The sequence below is a fragment of the Mus pahari genome, chromosome 3, assembly GCF_900095145.1.
Source record: "Mus pahari chromosome 3, PAHARI_EIJ_v1.1, whole genome shotgun sequence".
NCBI lineage: Eukaryota > Metazoa > Chordata > Mammalia > Rodentia > Muridae > Mus > Mus pahari.
Window position 1 is genome coordinate 128,962,319 of NC_034592.1, and position 24,595 is coordinate 128,986,913.

General features: G+C 42.3%; 1 protein-coding gene across 3 annotated transcripts in view; it reads right to left on the bottom strand.

Moving 5' to 3' along the window:
* The window catches only part of Ralgapa2 (Ral GTPase activating protein catalytic alpha subunit 2), a 270,234-nt gene that overhangs the window by 229,097 nt on the left and 16,542 nt on the right, over positions 1-24,595 (bottom strand). For all 3 annotated transcript variants that reach the window (XM_029536075.1, XM_029536074.1, XM_029536073.1), the window contains exons 2-3: positions 16,731-16,841; positions 10,866-10,918 (exon numbers count right to left, since the gene is read on the bottom strand). In XM_029536075.1, the coding sequence (XP_029391935.1) occupies positions 10,866-10,918; positions 16,731-16,841 (164 nt within the window). The remainder of the gene's footprint in view (positions 1-10,865; positions 10,919-16,730; positions 16,842-24,595) is intronic.

The following is a 24,595-nucleotide window of genomic DNA, read 5'->3' on the forward strand; positions in this document are numbered from 1 at the left end:
AAAAAAAAAAAAAAAAAAAAAAAGAATAGAGACATAAAGATCCTGTAGCAGTGAGCTATATTTACATAACTAGCATTTAATATGTTAATGTAGGTATAAATTGTTCAAAATACTGAGAAATAAGAAATGCAAGGGACATGTATACCAAGAAAATAATAAATTCAATAAATGTATCATTCAGATGGTATAGGTTTAAATTACCTTTTAATTAACTAACTAATTAATATTCTTGTTAACTACCCATTCTGTGCCAGATACTATGAGAAAGACTAAAGATAGACAAGACGCACCATCTCTGCCTTGACAGCATAATCTAAGGGGAAAAGGCAGAAATATCTCTGAACAGAATCCTTAAGAAAACAAAGGGGTGAGGATACAAGAGAAGGACATTTCAAGAAGATTAAACAGTGTCCACCCCACCCCCAGAAAGCTTTTCTGCTGCTCTGAAGACTTCCAAGAGGTTGCCAATAGGGACAAGAATAAGACAAGAATGAGGAAGCAGAGATGAGATGAAGAGGGCCCTTGAGAGAGTGCTGGGGGTGCAACAACCCTGATGGCAATGGGAACCAACACTGCATTGCAGGAGAGCACTGGAGAGGTTGAGGGAGAGAGACAAGAGGACTGCTGCCTATAGACTAGTTAGTAAGATACTCCTCTGAGGACTGCTGCCTATAGTCTAGTTAGTAAGATACTCCTCTGAGGACTGCTGCCTATAGACTAGTTAGTAAGATACTCCTCTGAGGACTGCTGCCTATAGACTAGTTAGTAAGANAGATACTCCTCTGAGGACTGCTGCCTATAGACTAGTTAGTAAGATACTCCTCTGAGGACTGCTGCCTATAGACTAGTTAGTAAGATACTCCTCTGCCGAACACAGCATGAGATGTGCAGAACCACAGACAAAACAGGAAAGCATTCCCATTACACATGCACCAACACATAAACTTTCAAACAGTTGAAGCCTTGGAAGCAGAAACATGATACATTTTATAAGTTTATCTTTTCACTTGCACATCATATTCAGGTCTAACCCTCTCTAAGAAAACACCTGCACTAGATGTTTCACAGACTCTCAACTTTGTAGCATAAAATTCTGCCATAAGAGGTGAGCTTTGCCCTGAAGAAAGGTCAGCTTTGAGAAGAGTCTTCTTTGTACACATGAAACTCACATAGAAGGTGTCAGTCCCGCCCTTTAGTCTCCATCTCATGCAAGCTTCTGGTTTTTGGCTAAAAACTACTGTGTCTTTCATCCTCTTCCATTTTGTACTAGCATATCTAATTGGCTCTCCTTTCCATACCATTCTTTTATTTTAAAAAATTCACTTTGAGAGAATCTGCATAGGGGAGGAGACAGAAACAGCAGAGCCTGCATGCAATGCTTGGTTGCTGTCACCTCAGAAACTTAATATTGAAATGACACTAGATGTACTACAGACCTGTAAGCTACTGTGGGGCTGGCCATGCTGTCGTTCCATCAGTAAATGTCCCTGCTCTAAGGATTAGCTGCAGGGAAGGAAGGCTTCAAGCCAGCTCTTTCCTTCCTACCCAGTGTCACTTGCACATCAAACACTAGGTGTCGCTCTCTAACAGCTACTGTGTTATAAACCACACAAAACAAGCCAGAAAAAACACACATAAAACAACAAGCATCTGCACAGCTCTCTTCTAAGCAAATATTTTTTTAAAAAAGAAACCAATTCATACAAACTAGGTCTCTGCATTATTGTGAGAACATTGTAAAAGGAGAAGACGTGCTCTGTTCGACCATAACACCGCCTACTCACTTGTTATTGTGAATGGCCTGTCATTAAGTCTTGATGTGCTCTCTTCTATTATCTTGAAAGGATTCGTATGTGCATTTCCTATCTCTAGTCTATGTGATCTTCTTTGAGGGTGTCAGTTACCATAGATCAGCTGCTACCACGATGGGGTGGGTAAGGCACCTTGCCAAGGCAGATAATCACAAGAATGTAATTTCAGACTTCCACAAACATCTTGTCTCCAGGTTCCCTTCCTCCAAGGTGAACTGAGTAATTCAGTATACTCTGTTGGGCCAATCCCAAGTTTCTCACCTCTAGATCCCAATTCATAAGAGAGGCTGCAGTCCTGCAGTATGGCAGTTACCTTACCCACTGAAAACAAATACCTTCACCTCAGACATTGGCCCTCTAATTCAAACTATTAATATAACATAATATAATAAGCAAATTATGTCCAAAATAAGCTAAACATTTATTTTTTTCCTATCTTCCAGTTTGTTCAGTTCACAAACAAAAACAGACATCAGAATAACTATGATGAGAGAGACAGAGCGAGATGAATCCTGTTTTAACATGCCCCTAGTATCCAGTAAATGCATGCACCAAGAAGAGATTACAGCAATAAAATCAACAATCAAGCTAGGGGTGGTATTCAAATCCAGAGCAGTGTCAGAGGAATGAAAGCCAGCCTTTGGTTTCACCCTACTTGCAGAGCTCCTAGCACAGTGCTGGGACAAGCCATGTGACCGCTTTCAGGAAAGTAGTTGCAAGTCTCTTCTCCTTACTTTGAGAAATCATGAGAGGCTAAACTCACTCTCTCTACAAAGCTCACCTGAGCAATGAGGAAGAAACCCACCATGGAAATTTGCTAAAGTGAGATGTAAAAGCTACTGCAGCCCTAGGCTCACCAGCGGGCATACGGTAACTCCTGAACATTGCTGTGGGCAAGGCTTTGCAAGTGAACGGCCTGGCTCTGATCCAGCATCCCCACAATCTTTGGGGAGGGAAGATAGCGTACTCATGCCACCCTGAGTACTGAGGGAAAAGCAGACACCTGTGCCTATGGTTATTCATGCCCTTCATCTGTGTGCCCTTCAAAAAGCCCAGGCATCACCTGTACCCACTGTGCAGCTCACCTGCTGCAATTTACGTCTCACTTCAGAGCTTCCCAGACCACCAAAGAAGGGACAGAGAAGAGACATAATGCCCTATCCTGTACCGTGAAGTTCGTGTCCTTTAGCTTGAAGGTAGGGGTGAGGGATGAAAGAGTCTATAAGGTGTGGTGGAGAGACATGGGACCGAGTAATTTTATTTACCACTATATTAGTGGTGCTTTCATCCCAAAGCATGAATACAAAAGAAAGAAATTTGCATGACTTTTCAATTTTCTATTTCCAAAAAGATGCTTTGAAGCCATGTTTCATTGCTCTGTGGAAATCAAGCAACACTCAGGCCACAACCATAGCACCTTGGGACTATCAAGAAGCCTAGTAAATCTACTACAGTAAAACCCTAATTCTTGGAAGTCCCCAATCCCATAAGGACACACCTACAGTAAAGTGAAAATCTAACCCTGTGTTTAACAAAGAGGAATGACCTTTCAGGTGTAGTAGCCTGGAAACTCCATAGCTTCTCCACTATACATGGTATACATACATAAATAAAATAGGTGATTTTAAAAGACTAACCAGAGTTCAAATCATTTTAAATTTTGTTTAGACACTTCAAACAAAGCTGCAGTTACAGTTTTGAGGGTTAACTCCTAGGTTCACTAGTCCTACCCCCTGATTTCTGGGCCTGGAAGCCAAAGCAAAGATCTCTATCAAAATCATCAGCTTAATGCTGTCAAAACTGATCTAGACCAAGACATATCTGAGCCTTGTCTCTTTCATCTAGTTTGTTCTAGGTGGGGGAAATGCTATTAACACAAAAGTACCAAATAACTACAATGAAGAGAGGTCGAGAATTTAAGAGACTTTAATTCAACAATAAATATTAGCAAGGACAAATCACTGTGGGAAACACAAAGCTCTGTAAGTAATGGCTGCTAGGCTGAGGAATTGTATGGCCTCATTAGGAGGCTAAGGCATAACCACATTAAAGAATAACAAACTCGTGGCCACACACTATGGTTTATTACACAGTTCACTAGAAGAATAAGCATTCCCCATCCCTCATCCCAGCAACACTTACAAGAATTCAATGAGTTTGAACAGTCCAAGAAAAAGTGGTGGTAAGAAAAGGGTTAAAGCCCCTGCAAAGAACGGCACATGACTAACACGCAGAGAAGAAACATGCACGGCAAAGTGGCCTGGAACTGAGGGAGCTGTTCTCCAGAGAAGGACTCCCCTGGGGAGTGGGACGGACAGACCAGCTGAGCCTCATTTTACAGACTAGAAAGAGCACATTTGGGTGTCTCAAAGGATAATGGCAGGATTAAAATAGTCTAATCTGAGAAATAATTTTGATACAATTTAAAATAAGGATTCTGAAAATCAAGTGTGTTTATCCATAATTTCAGACTCTGATGTGTGCGCATTTGGCAGGGAGGGCAAGTGTGCAGAAGTCCAATGACAGCACACACAGACTCCATAAATGAAACCTCTTCTCTGTGTTTTAATCAGGTATAGGTGAGTGAAGAAATGTCTTGTTATCAAATTTTAAGTTTTCTTATTGCTTAACAATATACTTCTTGTAAACCATCCAATTTCTCTGCTGAGAAGGAATGGCATTCAAGGTAGCAGACTGCTCTTCTATTAGGATAGTTTTTTATTTTCTATATTCATGGTGGTCTGACATCTATGGCCTCTCTAAAGGGAAGCCCTCCTTGGGTTAGCTAATTCCTGTAGAAAGGGCCTAAGACCAACCAATCCCAAATCCTTTTTTGTGCTCTCGAAATCTTGAGCCTCCTGAATCACTGATTATGAACAACCAGCCTAGAGTCAGCTCAAATGTTCAACTCTATAACCCTAAATTCAGCTTAGAATACTTGTCTTGCCTTGATCATTCTTTTAAACATAATAAAGACTCCTGCCCTCAATTTTCTCTGTACCTGCTGCTTTCACCTCTGGGTGACCCTCTAAGACCCTCTGTAACTTGTCTCCAGCTTTAAGGCAAGAACAAGTATAATTAAAACCTCTCCTTCATTGCAGTCATTTTCCTATCAGGGTGCCTGATCATAACTAATTAAAACACATATGAGGTATCACTAAAATAACCTCCTGGGGCTGCATCTAGGTGGTTCTCAAGAGAAGACAATATGAACATGAGGCCCAGTTACCAGGTTCCTCAACCGGTTAAACATCCCCTCATTCCCCTGGACAATTAAGTAACTACCTTAGAGTTAAGAACACAGGTGTAAATTCTATGAGCTACTACCTGATAAATGTGCAATTTGAGAAAGGTCGCCTAACTCCACAGAGCTCCCCACCTGTCTTCTATAAAGGCTGAGAAATGAAGATGGAGAGATGGCTCAGTAGCTAAGAATGCATACTGCTCTAGCAGAAGACCTGAGTTCAGGTCTTAGTACCCACATCTAGTAAAAATTCCAGAAGATCTGATGGGCTCTTCTGGCCTCCACAGGTACTACAGTCACATGCATGAACCCGCACAGACTCATATACACATATGCACGCATAATTAAAATCTTTAAAAACTGAGGCATACAGGGAATGTGGCTCAGACGTCAAAGCCGTACATATGACCACCACCAACACACACAAAAAAAAAAAAAAACCTAGAAAAACAGACTTAATCTATTTCAGAAGGATTAAACATAGTGGCCCTTGTGAAGTAGATTCTGGTCAATGTAAGATGGCATTTAATTCATGTTCTGAGATCCTACATCCCTACTAGAAATATCTGGCAATGATAGATAAATGTTTTTAAAAGAATAAAAGTCTAGTTATAACCACAATAACAATGAAACAAATTTTAAAGAAGAAGAATGATAAGCATCCCCATGAACCAAGAGGAGCAGACATCCTAAGTGATACTACAAGTAGACGTAGCCAGGTCACCTTCCAGAGGTTCAAGTGCTCCTACCAGAGGTAAAGACAAACAGATTTCATCTCTGTACAACCCTCCATACCCTGGAACTTACGACCTGCCCATCACTCACTCCCAGAACACTGTACTGTCTGGCAGTCTGCTGCACTGTAAAACTACTGTTCCCACTTCCAAAGCTGCCCTAGCACTTTGTCCCTTACCAAGGTAAGATGTAGTTCTCTTACACCGTCTTCCTCCATGCCTCTCTAACTCTCTTAATTATCCACTTTCTTCCAATCCAATTCTTATTTATAGAATATCCTTGTACAGGGTCACCTCTGTAATTTAACATCCTAATAACTCTACTTCTTCTAAGGGAAGCATTTCTCAATTATTTACACATTGATGAGTATTCACCTCAGAACTCTCATAAACCACTTCTAATGCAGAAAGCAGCGATGAAGTTGCTTAGTGCCCAGAATAAACCATACAAATTACAACCTAACTTGTAAAGCTAGAGCTGAGCATAGAACATAAACAAAAGAAATGCAAGTTCATCATTCACTCATATTTACTATGCAAAGGGAAAACTTTATGGAGCTTTGAATAACATATATTTGTTCTTCTATATAGGCAAGTAACTCTCTGTAAATAGCAATGTATCACTAAGAGCTCCCTCCCTTGTGCAGAGTTTCTGGACAAGAAGGAAGGCATCAGACTTCCTTTGTGGGAGGGTGAGGACTCAGGCTTCTGAAGGCTTCCCAGGAACCTTTGGGACAACTAGTTCCAAGAGAAACAACAACACATATGAGTCTTAAATCATTGCATGATTTTGAGGACTCAGAGAAACTAATAGAGACAAAAAAAGGTAAGAGAAGAGATCATTCTTCTACCCCCATGTCATTTAAATATATATATATATAAATGACATGGGGGTAGAAGAATGATCTTTGATCTTCAAGCAAGGACGAATGCTGGAGCCAGAGAGCTAATTCCCATGCCAGCACTAGAATGGCAGACATCTGGTCCCTCCAGCCCCTGAGCCCTCCCCTCAGGAAGCTGTGGGCATTCATCCTGAGGCCCCATCAGTAATCCTCAAAGGAAGACAAAGTAGTTCTAAATGAGACCACTCCCAAAGTTCTGTCCAAAGCTGAAATAAATCCATCTAAAAACAAAGGCTTAACAAAACTTTCATCTGTGTGATTCATATTGATCTCACAACATATGCAAGAAAAGAAGCCACTGTGTTGGAAAAGATTTATACTACTAAAGACTTCATGTATTAGAATTACCAGAAATAGAATACAAAACACCCAGCATGGAGGGGGGTGGAAGTGGGTGCCAACTCCCACATCTAACCAAGAAGCATAGCTGCAATTGATAGCTGCAAGAAGAAGGAAAAATCAGTTTTCTTCACTCAACCACACTCCAGAACAGGCCTACCACTCAGGAGTATAGCAGGTCAATACAAAATAAGACTCCACGATTGTTGGGATTCTGTTGTTCTTTGGGGAGGAATGGGGGGTGCCTTTTTTGTTTGTTTGTTTTGTTTTGTTTTTTGTTTGTTTGTTTTTTTTGAGACAGGGTTTTCTCTGTATAGCCCTGGCTGTCCTGGAATTCACTTTGTAGACCAGGCTGGCCTCGAATTCAGAAATCCTCCTGCCTCTGCCTCCCAAGAGCTGGGATTAAAGGCATGCACCACCACACCCGCATAATGATTACTTTTATCATTTCTATTTGCAAATGTCATCTAGGGCTGTGCCAGTGCTGTGAATAAAACCACAGGCCATTGCAAAGGTTGGCCAACATCCACAGACAATCAAAGAAAACAGAAATCCCCTACAGACCCAATGTGGGAACTGGATGAGTGTGAATGGATAAATCCGAGTTACATTTTACACTGTGCGTAAGTGTGTGTGTGTGTGTGTGTGTGTGTGTGTGTGTGTGTGTGTGTGGAGTAGAAGCACACACCGACCACAACATATATGCAGAGGTCAGAGGATAACCTCAGGTGTCCGTCCTCTTCTTCTACCTTGATTAAGCCAGGGTCTCTCGAGCTGGGCAGTGGTGGTGCACACCTTTAATCCCAGCACTTGGGAGGCAGAGGCAGGCAAATTTCTGAGTTCGAAGCCAGCCTGGTCTACAGAGTAAGTTCCAGGACAGCCAGGACTACACAGAGAAACCCTGTCTCAAACAACCCAAAAAAAGAAAGAAAGAAAGAAAGAAAGAAAGAAAGAAAGAAAGAAAGAAAGAAAGAAAGAAAGAAAGACAGGGTCTCTCCTGTTCACTGCTGTATATGCAAGGTTAGCTGGCCTAAGAACTCCTGGCATTCTCCCACCTCACCCTCCTCTCTCCTAGTAGAGGTCTGCTGGGATTCTAGGCACTTGCTTTACAGTATCTGGCTTTTCAAGTGGGTTCTGGGGAACAGTGACTCAGATTGTCAAGCTTGTGTGGCAAGTGCTCTACCCCCAGCCAGGTAATACATTTCCCCCTCAATGCAGGATCTCTATGTAGCTCTGGCTGTCCTGGAACTCACTATGTAGACCAGGCAGGCCTTGAATTCTGAGATCCACTTAGCCTCCTGAGTGCTAAGATTAAAGGCATGCATTACAACGAGCTCAGTTAATATTCCTTTTAAAAGGAGACTGAAGATGCTTGGATTGAATGTCTCCAGAGACAAGGAAGAGGTTATCAAGGAGGAATATCTCCTTTTAGTAGTAGCTTCAAAATGGGGCAGAAGGCGGTCAGGATCACAGGCTTTTTATCAGACTTTGTAATGTTAAAATGTTAATTCTTTGGTAAATAAATGAAATTAGTGAAACATATAATAGTTAACAGATTTAAGCAATGGACTCAATAATTAATGCTCCCAGTAAAAATAACTTTGCATAGGCTTGACTCACTGGAGGGTAACCACAGGAAACACAATGAGCATGATAAAATAATGCATGATATAGTCGACGGAGAGATGCCCTCCCTAACCCTTGCCCTTGCCACCTGTGATGGGGGGGGAGGGAGAGCTGTCCCCAGGGTCATGAGATACGGAGAGGTGGTCCTGCCCTCACCAGCTGCAGAATTGGAGAAAGCAGGCCCTGCACCTCACCTAGGCAACAAAGTAGAGCTGGCCCTGGTTGCAGAGACAGTAGCCAGGAGGGCATGAGAGCTAGAGAACTGACTGTGTTCTTTCCCAGCCATGGCACTGAACGAGCCAGTCAGAGTAGTGCTGAGGAGCTCATCCTGGCAGTGTGGGTGCTGAAGAGCTGGCAAGATGACCAGCTCAGATGCCTCCCAGGTCCATATCCTGGGCTCTGAGCTGGCCCGCCCCAACATCTACCATGGCATAACATGTCCCATGCCATGATTTACTCCATTCAAACAGCCCCTCACAATTCACCACAGCTTCCTTTCCTAGCCTTCCCTCCAGCCAGGTCTGCACATTTGACCTTTCCTTACAGTCATACATTTTTCTTTTTTGGGTTGGGGAGACAGCTTAACTAGAAAAGCCCTTTTCATATGAGCACACACGGTGGTGCCTGCATGTGATCCCAGTGCTGAGAAAGCAAAGACAGGAGGATTCCTGGAGCTTTCTGGTCAGCCAGCAGAGCCTAATCAGGGAACTCACAGGCATGTATACATGTATACGTACGTGCATGCGAACATGCACAAACACACACACACATGGAGTTTATTTTCTTATAGCGAACTATGCACACACTACTTCAAGCTATGTATGAATATCACTTTTATTTCCTCAGATGATGCAATGAGATGAGAGTTGTACCCAAGCTGTTTGAATATACAGCTGAGCCCAGAGTATTTCCTTCTCTGTTCTAACTAGCCCTAGCCCTAGGCCTGGAAGCTTCTAGCCTCTATACAATCTAATCTTCTAAGCTGACTGATTCAATCTGGTTTGGCTTCTGACAGAATTGTTCTGCCTGGCCTCATACTAACTTTGATGATATATTCTAGTCTTCTGGCCCCTTCTTATTCTCTGGCTCATTCTGTCTTCACCTGTTGCTAGTTTGTTCTCTCTGCAACCTGTCAAGCTGTTCCAGTAAAACCCCCATACACCCTCACCCCCATTACTTCCCACCTCTATTTCTACCCCCATATCCTCACTTCTTTCTCTCCATGATGTTGAGTAGCCTCTCTTTCCTGTCCTGTTCTCGTGTGAGTTAGGCAAATTGTTTTCTGATTTGTCACTCTGCCCCTCAATTAATGTCACTTTCAAACATGACTGCTTCCTTCTACAAACTAACATTTCCTTTATTGTTAGGGATTACAGTTGTGTACTAAGGACATGTCTGTATTCTAGCCAAAACATACTGTAATGCAGAGTGTTGCTGCATACTGACGGGATCATACAAACCTAAGGTCTTTGGATGTGATCCCTTGCCAGAGCAGCCATGTTGCTGGACTAAAATTCCTCTACACTATTAATGAACTAACATACGCAGTGCAAACACACATGCACACAACATACCCCCATTCATGTGCATAAAAATAAATAATTTTTAAAATATTACATATTACGTGGGAAAACATGCCAGATTCACATGTCAGTAAGACAAGTCACCTGAAGTTGGGGGATAGAGAACATTTATGCAAGATTCACATAAAATTTCATATGGAGCCAGGCGTGGTGGCGCACGCCTTTAATCCCAGCACTTGGGAGGCAGAGGCAGGCGGATTTCTGAGTTCGAGGCCAGCCTGGTCTACAGAGTGAGTTCCNTCCAGGACAGCCAGGACTACACAGAGAAACCCTGTCTCGAAAAAACCCAAAAAAAAAAAAAACCCAAAAAAAAAAAAAACCCCAAAAAAAAAAAAAAAAAAAATTCATATGGAAAGTTAAACAGCAAAAGCTATTACTATTTAAATTTTATTTACTCTTCCAACTAGTAAAACTTCTACATATTTTTTAAAAAGAAAAATCACATAAATTCTTAACAGTATTTGGGAAAACATGGGTAGAAGGCAGGAAAGAGGGCAGGGTACAGTCATGCACAGCCATTACTATTGCACAGGTAAAAGTAAGGATCAACTAAGGTATCTTATTTCTAACAAGGATTTTAAGAGGCTATAATAATAATAATAACAATAATAATAACCAAAACTTACTTCAAATAGAAAGAGGATGGAGTCCAGCTCCTCTCTTTGTGACTTATTATTCCCTGGAAATTAAGAAAAAGAAATTAGTCCATAAGCTAGCACTTAAGCTTTAGAATGTCACACATGATGCTGAAATGCACCTGAAATGCTGAAGACATGCATGGGGGCCTGCTGGGGGGAGGGGCGCTGCTAGGAATGCACAGACAGTGAAATGGCACATCAAGTCCAAGTCGGCTGCAGCCACCCCTTACACTATATCTCTTAGTCTAGCAGTTCGTACGAAACCTCCAAATTTTCTAATTGGTGTTTTTATTTTTTTACTTATTCACTTTACATCCCACTCACTGCTCCACTCCTGGTCACCTCCTCCCACAGTCCTTCCCACTTCTCCTCTAACTGGTTTCTTAACTAGGTACTAAGTGGCTCAAATTACAGTAAAATGAACAGGAAAAATAATGATATTATTAACAACCAAAGAACATGGACATCTACTGAGAAAAGTCTGTCTCCTTCATTGTACAAATTCACATTGCACTTTTTTTTTTTTTTTTTTTTGAGACAGGTCTCATTTTACCCTAGGCTGGCCTCCAACTTGCTATATAGGTGAGGATGACTTTGAAGTTTTGATTCTCCTGCCTCTATCTCCCAAGTACTGGGATTGCAAAAGGTGTGCCACCATACTCAGTTTTATGTGGTGCTAGAATTAAACCTAGTATTTCCTGCATGCTAAGCAAGCACTCTATCAACTGAGCTACATCCACAGCCCCACAATACTCCTTTGATAATATTAATTGATAATAATATAAAAACTGCACCACCTACCTCCAGTAGTAATTACCACTTATTGTCCATGCTATGTCCAGACATTGTATTTAGCTGCATCTAACTTAAGAATCATCAGAGAGTAAACAGTTTTGGCTTTTCAGATCTCTCTTGCAAATATTAGACTCGGTAGTCACAGGCTGTATGTAAATGAGTGGATATGAATGTATCCAGTGAAGCCAGTGTGGCATGGCGGCCCACAACTGTAATGCTGATAGTGGCAAGGGGAAAACCACCAGGAGTTCAAGGCCAGCCTAGGCTTCCTAGCAAGAACCTCTCTCAACAACAAGTAAAATGACAAAAGTCAAGAAAGCAATCAGTTTCAGGTTCCTGACCTAACTGAATGTTTATAGCTCTAAGAAGTAGCCATCATTCATTCATTTACAAAGACTGTTTTTCAGGGATTCTACTGGGGCTTGAGGACAAAGGAATGAACCAAAGAAGCAAAAATCCCTGTCCTGGGTAATATTATTCTGCCCAGAGGAGGCAAACTATAAATAAGTTAGAAAATACATAAGCAAAAGCAAATGAGGAATATTAAAATCCAATATGCAATTTGATTAGGGAAGGTAGAAAATACTTTCCTAGGAAAGTGACAGCTAGACAACTTTCACAAAGTGAAAGCGACTTTTCAATGGGCAAAGATGAAAGCCATACAGAAATATGAGGGAGTCACCCCCAGGGAGGGAGTGTGGACCAGACCAAATTCCTGTGGCTGAGCATGCTTGACAGAGTCAGGAAGGCCCTGGAGGCTACAGCAAAGATGGGGACATTGGAGCAGATGCTTATTAGAGAGTAAATGTGGCAAAGAAGGCAGATGTGAGGCAGGATACAGTCACTATAGTGACTTTGAGGATGAAAAACCATTGCAGGGCTAGAATCAGTAAGCATAAGTCATGGCTTCAGTTACTCTTTTGAAAAGAAACTTGTAGGTAGAAGAAAGCAACGAACTGAAGCGAGGAGACCCTCTCTGTGGCTAGTGCTAGTCTAGCTGAGGATACTAGAAGCTTTGGTGATATTAGAGTAGGTGAGGAGACAGGCCAATGATACTTTCTGAAGAGAGAACCAGATTCTCCAAGGTTTTATCCTGAAAACTGGAAACCTGAAGTTGTCATAAAATCATTTCATTATTCCTACTAAACATTTTTCTTCCTTTGGGGGTACACTTTTTTATTTATTTATTTATTTATTTATTTATTTATTGAACTCCAATTCAATACAGATTGCATTAAAAGGAAGAACTTCCCAAAAATCTCACCCTTGGTTCATCACTGAGTCTTTATGAGAGTTCCATAAGGGGGCAGAGTTCTCTCCCTCCCACAGAGATGTCTCTTTCTGTATCCCTTCGATCTGGACTGCCTCATGACAGCTTTTGACCAATGTGACTCCAGCAATGTGGGGCGTTCTTGCCGATGCTGAGACTGAGGCCATCCTGTAAAGCGGTGCAATCTGGCCTGCTATCCGGAGGATGAGCATCCACATGGTCCTAGAACTAAAGCATCTGGCCAACTGTAAGACATGTGAGTGAGGCCACTCAAACCAACTGACCAAACAGCTCAAGCTTGGCTAAACCAGAAGCATGTCCCAGCAGATCAAGAGAACCATAGCTAAATGGTGATTGTCTCAAAGCATTTAACTTGGGAGTGTTTTTATACAGCACAAACTAACTGATACAGTCTAAAATACCACAATTTTCTAAAAGAATGGATACAAGAAAGGTGAAAATGAGGATAGAGGAAAGAAGGGAAAATGGGGTGTGAAAAAATAATTTTGGAAAGGTAGCTTTTTGGGGATTTGATATATTAAATTTTTTTCATTGATTTTTATTTGTTTGGGGGTATGTGCGTGCATGCATGCGTGCGTGTGCATGTATGTTGAGACAAGATCTCACTATGTAGCCTTGGCAGACCTCAAACTCACTATGTAAACCTAGCTGGCCTTGAATTCAGAGAGCCTCCTGTTTCTGCCTCCTGAGTATTGGAATTGCCACACCCAGCTCATTGCTATTTTAATTGTGCAAAATATGACCCCTTTCTCCTCCACATACCTGTAAGACAAAGTGGAATAGAGCAAATCTGCCAAAGTAAATACAGATCATTTTATATTTGTACTATCTACCCTTTGGGCCAAAATAAATTTACTTAAGTTTAAGATTTATACTTTAAAAATCTGACATAGAAATTGAGAAACATCTTTTTTTAAAAAATGCTGGCATCCCAGGCATAGGCTACTACACAGTCTAATGTATTCTGGAGCCCAAGCTCTTGGTAAGACTCTGAACCATCGGCTGCATACCAGAGCCCACTGAAGACTGAGCCCATATCCCTACCCCTTTACACACAGGGCACACTTCTGTTTGATCACAGCAATTGGGCCACTTCAGGAAGCCCTTTAGGTTTTCCTTCTTCTCCCAAAAGGTCTGTCTATATTCTCAGACAGAAGAGCCACTCTGCTCTTGCCTGTGTCTCTCGACTGTTTACTTGACTCTCTCAACCCTTTCTCCAGCACCCATACTATCTGTTACTTCTCCATCTGGCTGTCCCTGTCCTCAGGCTGTAGGTGCAGCCCTCAACACCTCTCCCAAGACCAGCTTAAGACAGGCTATCTGTCTACACATCACAGCTCCAAGAGAACCTTTCCGGGTTTTATACCTACTGCTCCCTGTCTGCCCATCAGGCTTCTGACAGTTCCTCACCAAGAACTGTCCTCAGGTCAGATATGAGCTCTCATTTTCTAATCCCACTGCATCTCACCTTTCTGTATCATCAGGTTTTCTGATCTCACATGCCTTAATGAAATCTCTCCCCCAGCTTCTGTGACAACATAATTTCCTAACACCTTTCCACTAATATATCTTCTCCCCTTTATTTGCTGACTCCCTTTTCCTTGATATACTTTCGTCCTTGGCAATAGTAAGTTTCTATCCACTTCTCCCAAACATAGCTCACCTACATTTCAGCTGCCCAGTCAACACTTACTCCTGAGTGTCCCAAAGTACCTCAAATACAGACTGGTCAGAGCTGCCTTCATCCTCGTACCTCCAAAATCCCTTTCTCCTCAAAGGTTCCTGCAGCTACAACGATACCTCATAAGTCAAACTGGGAGCCTGAAGGGTTTTTTGACTTTTCTCTCTCCTCTGTGTTCAGTGACACAGACCTCTTCTCTTCCCTTACCCATCCATCACCCTGCTCTGTCAGTCCTCTCCAGTTCTCCAGGAGAGTAGCAGCTCTCACATGAGTGACAGCATCAGCTCCCCACCCCCAACTCACCTATGCACTCACCACGCAACAGGACACCTGTCTCAGGGGCAAATGTTTTTAAGGCCTCAAACTAAAAATGAAGTCTCAATTCATTAGCCTGAAAATCAGAGCTCCTGGCAAGCAGGATTGAATTTCCTATACATTTCATTCACACACCTTATGTCACAAGAAAAAGCTACACAGGGCCTAAACATGCCCTAAGGGCACTTCACTGCCTTGCTCAAGCTCTGGCCTCTATCTGCAATGCTGTTCTCCACTTCAAATCCTACTTTCAGCCCCATCCACCAACAACAACCTTGAGGCTGAGTTCATCACCTGTGACTAATACTGATCAATCATGCCTACATAATGAAGCACCATTAAATCCCAAAGAATCTGGCTCAGAGAGATCCCAGATTGTGGAAATGAAGGTATCGTGTATAAGCAGAGTGGTTTGGTTTTCCCCAACTCCATGGCAAGGACTTTCTGTGCTCAGAGCTTTCCAGACCTCACACACAGCTCTTTATCTGTCTGTTCATAGGCACCCATTAAAATCTGTATTATTCTGTATTATCTGTTTGTTCATAGGCACCCATTAAAATCTGTGTTATTCACGTGTAATGAAGTGAATGAACAAGAATTTTCTAATAAATATAAGTAAGTAAGGTTGTTTCCCTACATTCTACCTGCTCCCCCAGCAAATTAACCAACCCCGAGAAAAGAGTAGTAGATTCCTGAATATAGGTACTCTGTCACCACACAGGCAGCGACCCAGACCCTACAAGTGGCATTAAAGGGCGGGTAGGGGGGGGAGGGATAGTCTTGTGGCACTGCCCTTAGCCTGCAGGATCTGAAACATCTCCCAGTAGCCTCGAAAGACTGGATGGCGTTAATGGGCACCCATTTTTGATGTTTGCTGGAGAGAGATATTTGCAGCAGAATGCTGTGCTGAGTTGGAGGGAGAGACTGGGAAAAACACTGTCCTTTGTTTTTCCTAACCAATTTCCAAAACAGATGACATGAAACGGAAAAGCAAAAATAGTGATGGCAGCTTCTCCATACTGCACGCTACACCTCTGTGCTGAAATCCTAGTGTATCTGTTAACCTGCTTCTTGCTGACAGGAAGGGGGTGGGAGTGGGAGTGGGGGTGAACACCAACCCAGATAGGACAAGTAATGCTCAAGGAGAAACAGCAAGAAGGGTGAGGAGAGTATGGTTCGCCAAACTCCCACCGCTGCTTTGTTTTCCCTCACATGGGCATACGTATGTGAGCACACAGAGGAGACTCACTGATAATACAGAAAATCTCTAAGGACAGGAGGTATGGACAAAGGATACACTTGATTCTCATCTCATTTCACATCCCCTATAATGGAATTTGGTTTTGCTGCTGGTTGTTTTGCCATTTGGGGCTTTTGTGGTATGGTCTCACTATGTATGCCAGGCTGATGCTTTTCTTGCCTCTGCCTCCAGAGCTCTGGGATTATAGCTTGTGCCACCAAACAGATTAAATCTGGATCTAAAAAAAAAATAGTGTCCGTGCATTATTTTCCGTCCCTTCTCTTTAAATGAATTATTCCTTTGGAATCCATGCCTTCTGTGGGTTCCTTCCATTTCCCTTTAGCCGTCTGCTGTTCAATTTACCCCTGTGTGAGGGAAGACTCAAGGGAGACAGAGATGCCAACCAGTCTACCAGAGTGAGGCCCAAAGGCCAGGAAGAAAGAAGACTTAAAAATGCAGAACTTGTGGCTCATGACAACATAACTTCCGAAATTTCCTAAGTGCTCAAAAAAGAGTTGTAGAAATGCTTACCTTTTAACTTCAAACTATTTTCCAGTGTTATAAAATTTTCATAGAAGATGAAATATATCTGAGAATAGTTGGTCTCAAAAAACTGCTTAAGATCGCTTGCATCCACATTATCTGAAAAGAGAAGTTTGCATTTACATTATTAGGATTCACAAACATTTTCAGAAAGGAGAGAAAATAAAGCTAGTCTTACTCCCTCATGAGACAAAAAACCGTGTTCTCACTTGGCTATTCACCTAAGAGAGCTGTGTCCTGCACTGTGGGCACCACTCACACATGAATATCCAAGAAACTGTATAGCCCACCCAAGAAGACCAGACCTGATGAGGGAACAACCCTCACAGACCAGCGAAAAGTTTGTAGGACGTGGATGGGTCTGGTGAATTTTCTCTGGGGAGAAGGAAACATGAAAGCCCATGGAAGAAGCAGCAGGTCTCAAAGAAGGACCGTTCTGTGGACTTGTGAAAAGCAACTTGTGGAGGTCCTACAGATATGAGCCCCTCCTTCTCCAACACCAGTGCTCTAGGCACCGAAGAGAAAGCAGTCCAAGTGGTCTAGTGTGTATTCCCAACACATCCCTGCAGCCACGTGTACCCTGCCCCCACTCACTCCGCCTCCATACGGTGGATCATGTGTTCCTGCCATGACACAGAGATCTGCTATGACCAGGGACTACATGCCAGAGAGGCGGGTGGTACAGTTACCATTCCCACTGGGGTTTCTTCTTCCCATGGGCCTGGTCAGCCCAGGCAAAAAACCCTCATCAGAGCAGCTATCCATTTTCAGCAAGCCATTGTCCATTCCTCTAAGCCAGTGATGTTGCTTGTGCCATTTACAAGATCCTGACCACTGGAGTTAATGTTTTAGAATTATATATCTAAGGGAAAGTAGAAACATTCTCAAAATTCTAAATATTACTTAAGATAAAAGCCCAATGCTGCCGTTCAATCTGTAGCAGAATAATGTTCCCTGTGTCTGCAGTCCTAACTAATACTGTAAATGTGGCATGCTCACTGCAATGCTCAAGTCCATACATTCTTAGGAGCAACACTGTCTTTCCAGGAACCCTTGATGGCCTTATTCAGAATCTGCCTGTTACAACATGACATTTATGTTCTAATGGCCTCAGGATTTCCTGCTTGAGGTGTACAGTGGTAGTCATTATCTTATCATTAACTTTTGCAGAGTGTTTTTTTTATTCAATTGTTTTGAGAAAATATCAGTAAAATTTTGTTCTTGATTCAGGGGTATAGTGATGTATGAGTGGGACTGTAGGTTCTGTGCGGGCAGGGACTGATTTGATCAGGAATCCAGCATGCCCTACGGGAATAAAGCAGTACGACATGTCCCAGGACAAGGGAAAACTAGGTGGATGTCACACAGGGGAGGTACAGACAGACTAGCAGGAAGGACTGTGCTTGTTTTAACTACAGTTCAAATTTAGTGGCACATCTGCCACTAAATGCCCTTTCTGTAGAGGACTAAGGACCATCCACAGCCTCAGGGTCTGCTGAGGAAAGGGGATGGGGAGGAGTGGGAGGACAGGGCTGGGCGGAAACCAAGATGGAGACCACACTGACCCTCCAGCTCTGACAAGGAAGCCTGCTTTCCATCTTATTACCATCATGCAACTCAGCCAAGGACTTCCAAAACATCACAGGGAAGCAAATGCCAGGCAGCCCTGCAGAGCTTGAGTCCTTTTTAAGTTTATGAAGTACCCTGTATTACTCCTGCTCCTTCACACCAGCAGCCAGTCCACTGCAGTACTTTCCCATCATCTCTCAAAGTTACTCAACCCTTTGCACTTCTGTCACTAAACCTGACAATGACTGATTCTTTCTCCACTTCTAGTTGGAAGTCAACAGAAAAGGCAAAGGGCAAAACCTTCGGAGCACACTTGCTTCAAGCACAGATGCTACAAGGTCTGAGACAACGAAGTAAACACTGGTCCTCAATTTCATGTGAAAAACATAACTAGCAATGGTTTCTATACTGCATGGCAATGGTGATGAGAAAATAAGCATGTGCAGAGTGCTTGTAGAAAATCAGTTGGCAACATATAAATGTTAGTTGTTTTTAATAATTACTTAGCTTCTGGCAAAGCTCTCTCACCAGGAATAACACAACTTCACCTATGTATGAAGCTATCAAATTCAATGACTCAGAAATTCATACACTTAATGAGGCCATCCCATATTAAATAGTGCTTAATCCCAACTCAACAGTAAATACTGCCAACAAGCATACCCATGAAACCAGGCCAATTCTCCTTCCATCTCTTTCTACATGTAATCCTTCTCAATGGCAATTCTATCACTCCTCAGTAAGAAGAGTCATAACATAGCTTCATGAGAACTTGTTCCAACAGATCTCTAACCAAGTGAAGGGAAGCCTTTAGCACACTCAGGAGTCCCCACTGGACTCAAAAGCAGAGGAGGAAGCCTAAGCCTGGCTCCTCCATGGGAGAGAGAGGATGGTCAGCCTCCTTTGACCACACCCCAGAGCTAAGAGTCACCTACTTCTGGACATGTATCTGTGTGGACTTTCTATTTTAATCCAGTTTCCTGGATAATGTTACTGAAGGCCAGATGATCAAAACCATAGACTTGTGGAAAAGGACAAGTGAAGAATTCAAGGTGACTTACTAAAACAAACAACCATTTAGAAACACTTGGCAAGAAGAAGAAAAGTGGAGGACAGGGAGGTGACTCAGTGAGTGTTTCTCCAGCAATCCTAAGGACTGAGTTCAGATCTCCAGTACCTATGAAAAGGCCAGATGCAGCACACACCTGTAACCCTAGCAATTTTGGGTAGAACCCGTCAGATCTGGGGGCTTGCTGGGTAGCCAGTCTAGCTGCATCAGCAAGCTCCAGTTAAGTAAGGGACCCTCTCTCAAGAAAATGGAGAACAATGGGAAAAACGCCAAATGTCAACCTCTGAGCATGGACAGAAGAGTGTATCCACATACAAGTTCACATACAAATAAACCACATGCACACACACTTACACAATACACACACACACACACACACTTATACAATATACATACACAGAGAGGGGGGAGCACACAAGGAAAATAACAAATAATTAACAATAAACTAGGCAGACAAGGTTGAAATTTTTGTCAGAAATGTATTTGACTAGTGATAAGCCTAGTATAATTGGCTTTACTGGCCAATATTATTAGCCTTAGAGGCTGACATGATTTTGGTCTCATATTTAGCCTAGGTTAGTGCCCTCTTTTCTGCATGATGCCATGCACAGCTGCACCTTGATACAAACTTTCTTGTCAACAGTGACTTGTTCTAGCCTGAGTTAGGGAAGGACTCCTCGTGACATCAACTGGTACATCTGAGTACCTCCTCATGCCATAAAGTGCTGTAAAGTGTTAGCGTGGGTAAATACCAGGAGCTTATCTAAGAGAGGCCACAAACTCTGTACCAGGAAGCCTCTCCAGACTCAGCAGCTTAATTGTCGTAGGACAGGAGGTGTCCAAGGAATGATTACATTGCCATAGCTAATCAACAAACACATTTAAGCTATCATTATTATAAGAGAAATCCATTTCTGAAAAATTAGTTTCATATGAAGACTCTTAAGATGTGTCCTATACTACCTGGGTGTGATGAATAATGCATAAAACCCCAGCTTTTAGGAAGATGAGACAGGAGAACTGACACAGGTTCAAAGCCGACCTGAAATGCATAGTGAAGTCTAGGGTTGTCTGGAATACAAATTGAGACTTTGTCTCAAAAAGCCAAAAATATAACCATACTAAAGACTATTGTGTTTCTATATACAAACACAAACCTATGTAGGTAGAAATATAAATATGTAAATGGAAATGTGTGCAGACTCAGATTTAGACTCTGAGGGTAAAGTGACCAAGGCCTAAAATAGGTGTGGTCAAGATGGGTTCAGCCTGTACAGGAAGAACCAAGAGAAGGGGGTTTAGCACCCTATCTAAGTAAGCTCTGTTTCTCTCCCAAGTCAGCTAGCAGGAAGGGTCCAGCCTGGCTGCACACTGCTGCTTTCATCCTGCTTGCACGCCAGCAGAACTTAGACATGAGGTTGATAACCTAATCCCTCTCTATGGATGAAACAAAAGCATTCCTGAAAATCACAGCAAACAAGAAAGTGACTTATTTGTAAATTCAGAGCAAAACTTTTTATAATATTGGTCAAAATGATTTCCAACCAAGAAGACAGGATGATGGCTTCTATCGTAGATACAAAATAAGTCCACAGCCATACGGTCCCAAATATGCTCAATCTCATCTAAATATAAAATAAGTTAATATGACTTACTCTACAACTATTAAATTCTAAGTATTTTCAAAATAATAGCAACATAAGCATCTGTTCATCCCTTAAACTATTGTCAATATTCATTTTATAAAATTAGTTCATATCTATATACCATCTATTATTTAAGTCTGATGTATTAGAAAGAAATCTGGTCAGAGAAACGACAGCAAAGCTTCCAAGCTTGCCACTATATGATTTTAAAATGAATTGACATCAATTTCTCTTTTACTCTTAATAAGTAAATTGCTTGATAATGAGGATGATGAATTACTGACACACTTATTTACAGGGAGATATTTATGCCTGCTATGTCCAACATTCATGTGTGGAGGTCAGAGGATAACCTCAACTGTCAGTCCTTGCCTTCTGCATTATTTGAGACAGGATCTCCTGGTTGCTCACTGATGCCTATCTCAGCATGGCTGGCCCTCAAAAGCTTCCACAGACTGTCTTCTCTGCTTCCCAACTCACCTTAGGACACTGGGTAACACATAAACACTAGACCCAGCTTTATGTGAGTTCTGAGAACCCCTCAAAATCTGTGCAGCAAACACTTACCCCTGGAGCCATAACCCCAACCTTGGCACAAATATGAGTTAATACAACCAAAATTTACATTTTAAACATTAAAATATGTACCAGTGGTGGTTCCACATGCCTTTGATCCAAGGAGGCAGAGACAAATGGATCTCTGAGTTTGAGGCCAGCCTGGTCTACTGAGCAAGTTCTAGGCCAACCAAGGCTGCATAGTGAGACCCTATTCCAAAAACAAAATGTCTCCTCTGAGTTACCAGCTCCCTTTATCTCTCAAAGTAACTAAAACACAAAGTTCTGATTTCAACAGTTCCAAAGAATTTCACAAAGAAAACCAACATATAGCACTCTTAATGAGCCCATACCTTCCACAGATTCAGCCTTGAGTTCAGCACACAAAGTAGTCCAAACCTGGCCCTAACTCTCACTCTTCATCTGGGTTCTGTCCCACAAATCCAAATGCCAACAGCAAGTTCTTGAGTTGCTGGTGTCGGAGTCAGATCAAAAGGAAACCCCACCTCTCAATGTTACTCTGCCATGTATCTCAGTCCTCCCTGCTGCTCCTCATCTCTTTCCCTGCATATAGTTTTTGGTCTCAGACACTTATGCAATTTCTATGAAGCTTTAAGAACCAGATGACCAATGTCTGCTTCACACGTATTCTTTGTAACACATGAGACTTCATATTTCAGCAAAATCCTCAAGTAGTACAATGCTTCCAACCTCATCCACTTTTAGGCACTAGACATATTTGATATGCAGTCACTTCCCAAGTCATTCAGATATTAACTAATAATGTGCTCAGAATAATTCTGGCTCCTCTTTTAATCTCCTCCACCCAACGGAGCAGGAGGAATCTGTCCTAGTTCTCTGAGAAACACCATTCCCTCTCCCTCACCTGCCTATCATAAACTGCCTAAGAAACCTTAAGGCTGCAATCGGGAACAATTCAGACAATTCCCAAGGCTTCCTCAGGTTTGTATTCATCTCTTGAGAAATTCAAGCTTCTCACATGACCCTCATCTTAGATACCAACACCATACAAATATGGATTCTACTGACTCTCACCCCAGGTCCCTAACACAGCCCACCCACCTGCAATATCCAGTAACACTCAACAAGTCTCCTCTCCTCTCTTCTGCCATTTTTCTAACAGAGTTCTTCCCTAAACCTGGCAATCCCTTCAGAACAATTCCCTTACAGCCACAGACAAGGCTTTCACCATCTGCCTACACTCATGTTGCACTATAAACACAAGCCCCTGAAATAACACACAAACACACACATATACACACACATACACACACACACACACACACACACACACACACACACGACAATTTCTAAGCCATTCTGGTCCTTTCCTCACATATACAAAAAGCTCCTTTGCTGTTCATCACACCATCCATCACAGATCAATAGCCACCCCATCCCCAACTGGAGTGGTACTGTCTCTTACGCTCCAGTACACACTCCAATGACTGTTGGGCCTGGCTCCCTGTCTTCCTTATTGGTGATTTCAACATTTACATGGATGATCCCTGGCTTCCTCATCCCTAATGAAGTTGTCAGGCTCCACCTTTACCACCCACACCCACAGCCTGAGTGAGCCCAGACCTGGTGATTACTACCCACCTCCTAAGCCTTGGTTTCAAGTGATTCATTCTCCTACTCCCTGCCATTTCTTATCTTTCCTGCCCACTCCTCAACCCTAACCCCAACAACTCTTCCACCCTACTGGCCCATGGATCAAGTCTCAAATCCACCATCTTGTTGTACTCAAGTCCTCCTTTCCCGCTGTTCCCAACTTAGTCACCATAGCTCATCTTATTTTAAGATCATATTTTTACTTACTGGGGGGGGGGGGAGGAAGGGGAGCACTTACATGTGGTAGCATACAAAATGAAAGTCAGAGGACAACATGCTGGAGTTGGTTCTCTCCTGTCATATAGGCCCCAGAGATGAGAGCTAGATTGGCACAAGCTTGGCAGCGAGTGCCTTTACCCACTAAGCCTCTCTCCAGCCTCACTCCTTCATCGTCCCTCAGCCCTTCCATCCTTTTGTTCTTCCTTCACAGTCACTCAGTAAAATCCCAGTCTATTTCATCCATGGCATTTATCTGAAGCCAAGCCACATGCTAGGTATACATGCTTTTTAAAATATGTTTTACTAGGGGATAGAGAAATGGCTCAGAGGTTAAAAGTGCTTGCTGGTTCTTACAAAGAACCAAAGTTTGGTTTCTAGCATTCACACTGGATGACATATAACCTCCTATGACTCTAGCTCTGTGAGGTATGACTCCCTCTTCCAGCCTCTGTAGGCACCTGCACATGCACACACATACACACACACACACACACACACACACACACACACACACACACACACCCCACAAGTAATAAACAAAATTATGTGCTACAAAACAAGCACTTTAGAGCACCCAGTGAATGAAGGCACCTACTCTAACCAGGCTTTTGGTGCCATGCTCTAAGGAGCTTGTCACTGTTAATACAAAGGGCAATATTAAGTGCTTCCAAGGCCAAGAGAAAAGACACATATCCCCTGTGCCCAAGTTCTACTACTGGGCCATCAGAAGGAATGAAGACATGTTGGGACCAAAATTATACAATACATAGTCTTTTTTTTTTTTTTCTTTTTCTAGAGACAGGGTTTCTCTGTGTAGCCTTATCTATCGTGGACTTAGACCAGGCTGGCCCCAAACTCACAGAGATCCACCTGCCTCTGCCTACTGAGTGCTGAGATTAAAGCATGTGTCACCATACCATGCTATAATACAGTCTCATTTTCAGAAAATAAATATATCTTTTGGCTTCTTTGATAGTTCTGTTTATTCCATACATTATAATGATTTTTACTGTTTTCTTAGTTACATACTAATTACACTAAATTTTTTTAATGTTCCCATATGTATGTATGCATGTATGTACACTTGCCATAATTGGCAACTCATTTCCATAAGGGTTCTCCATAGCACTTCAGACAAAAGCATTATTGCTGCCTAAAGC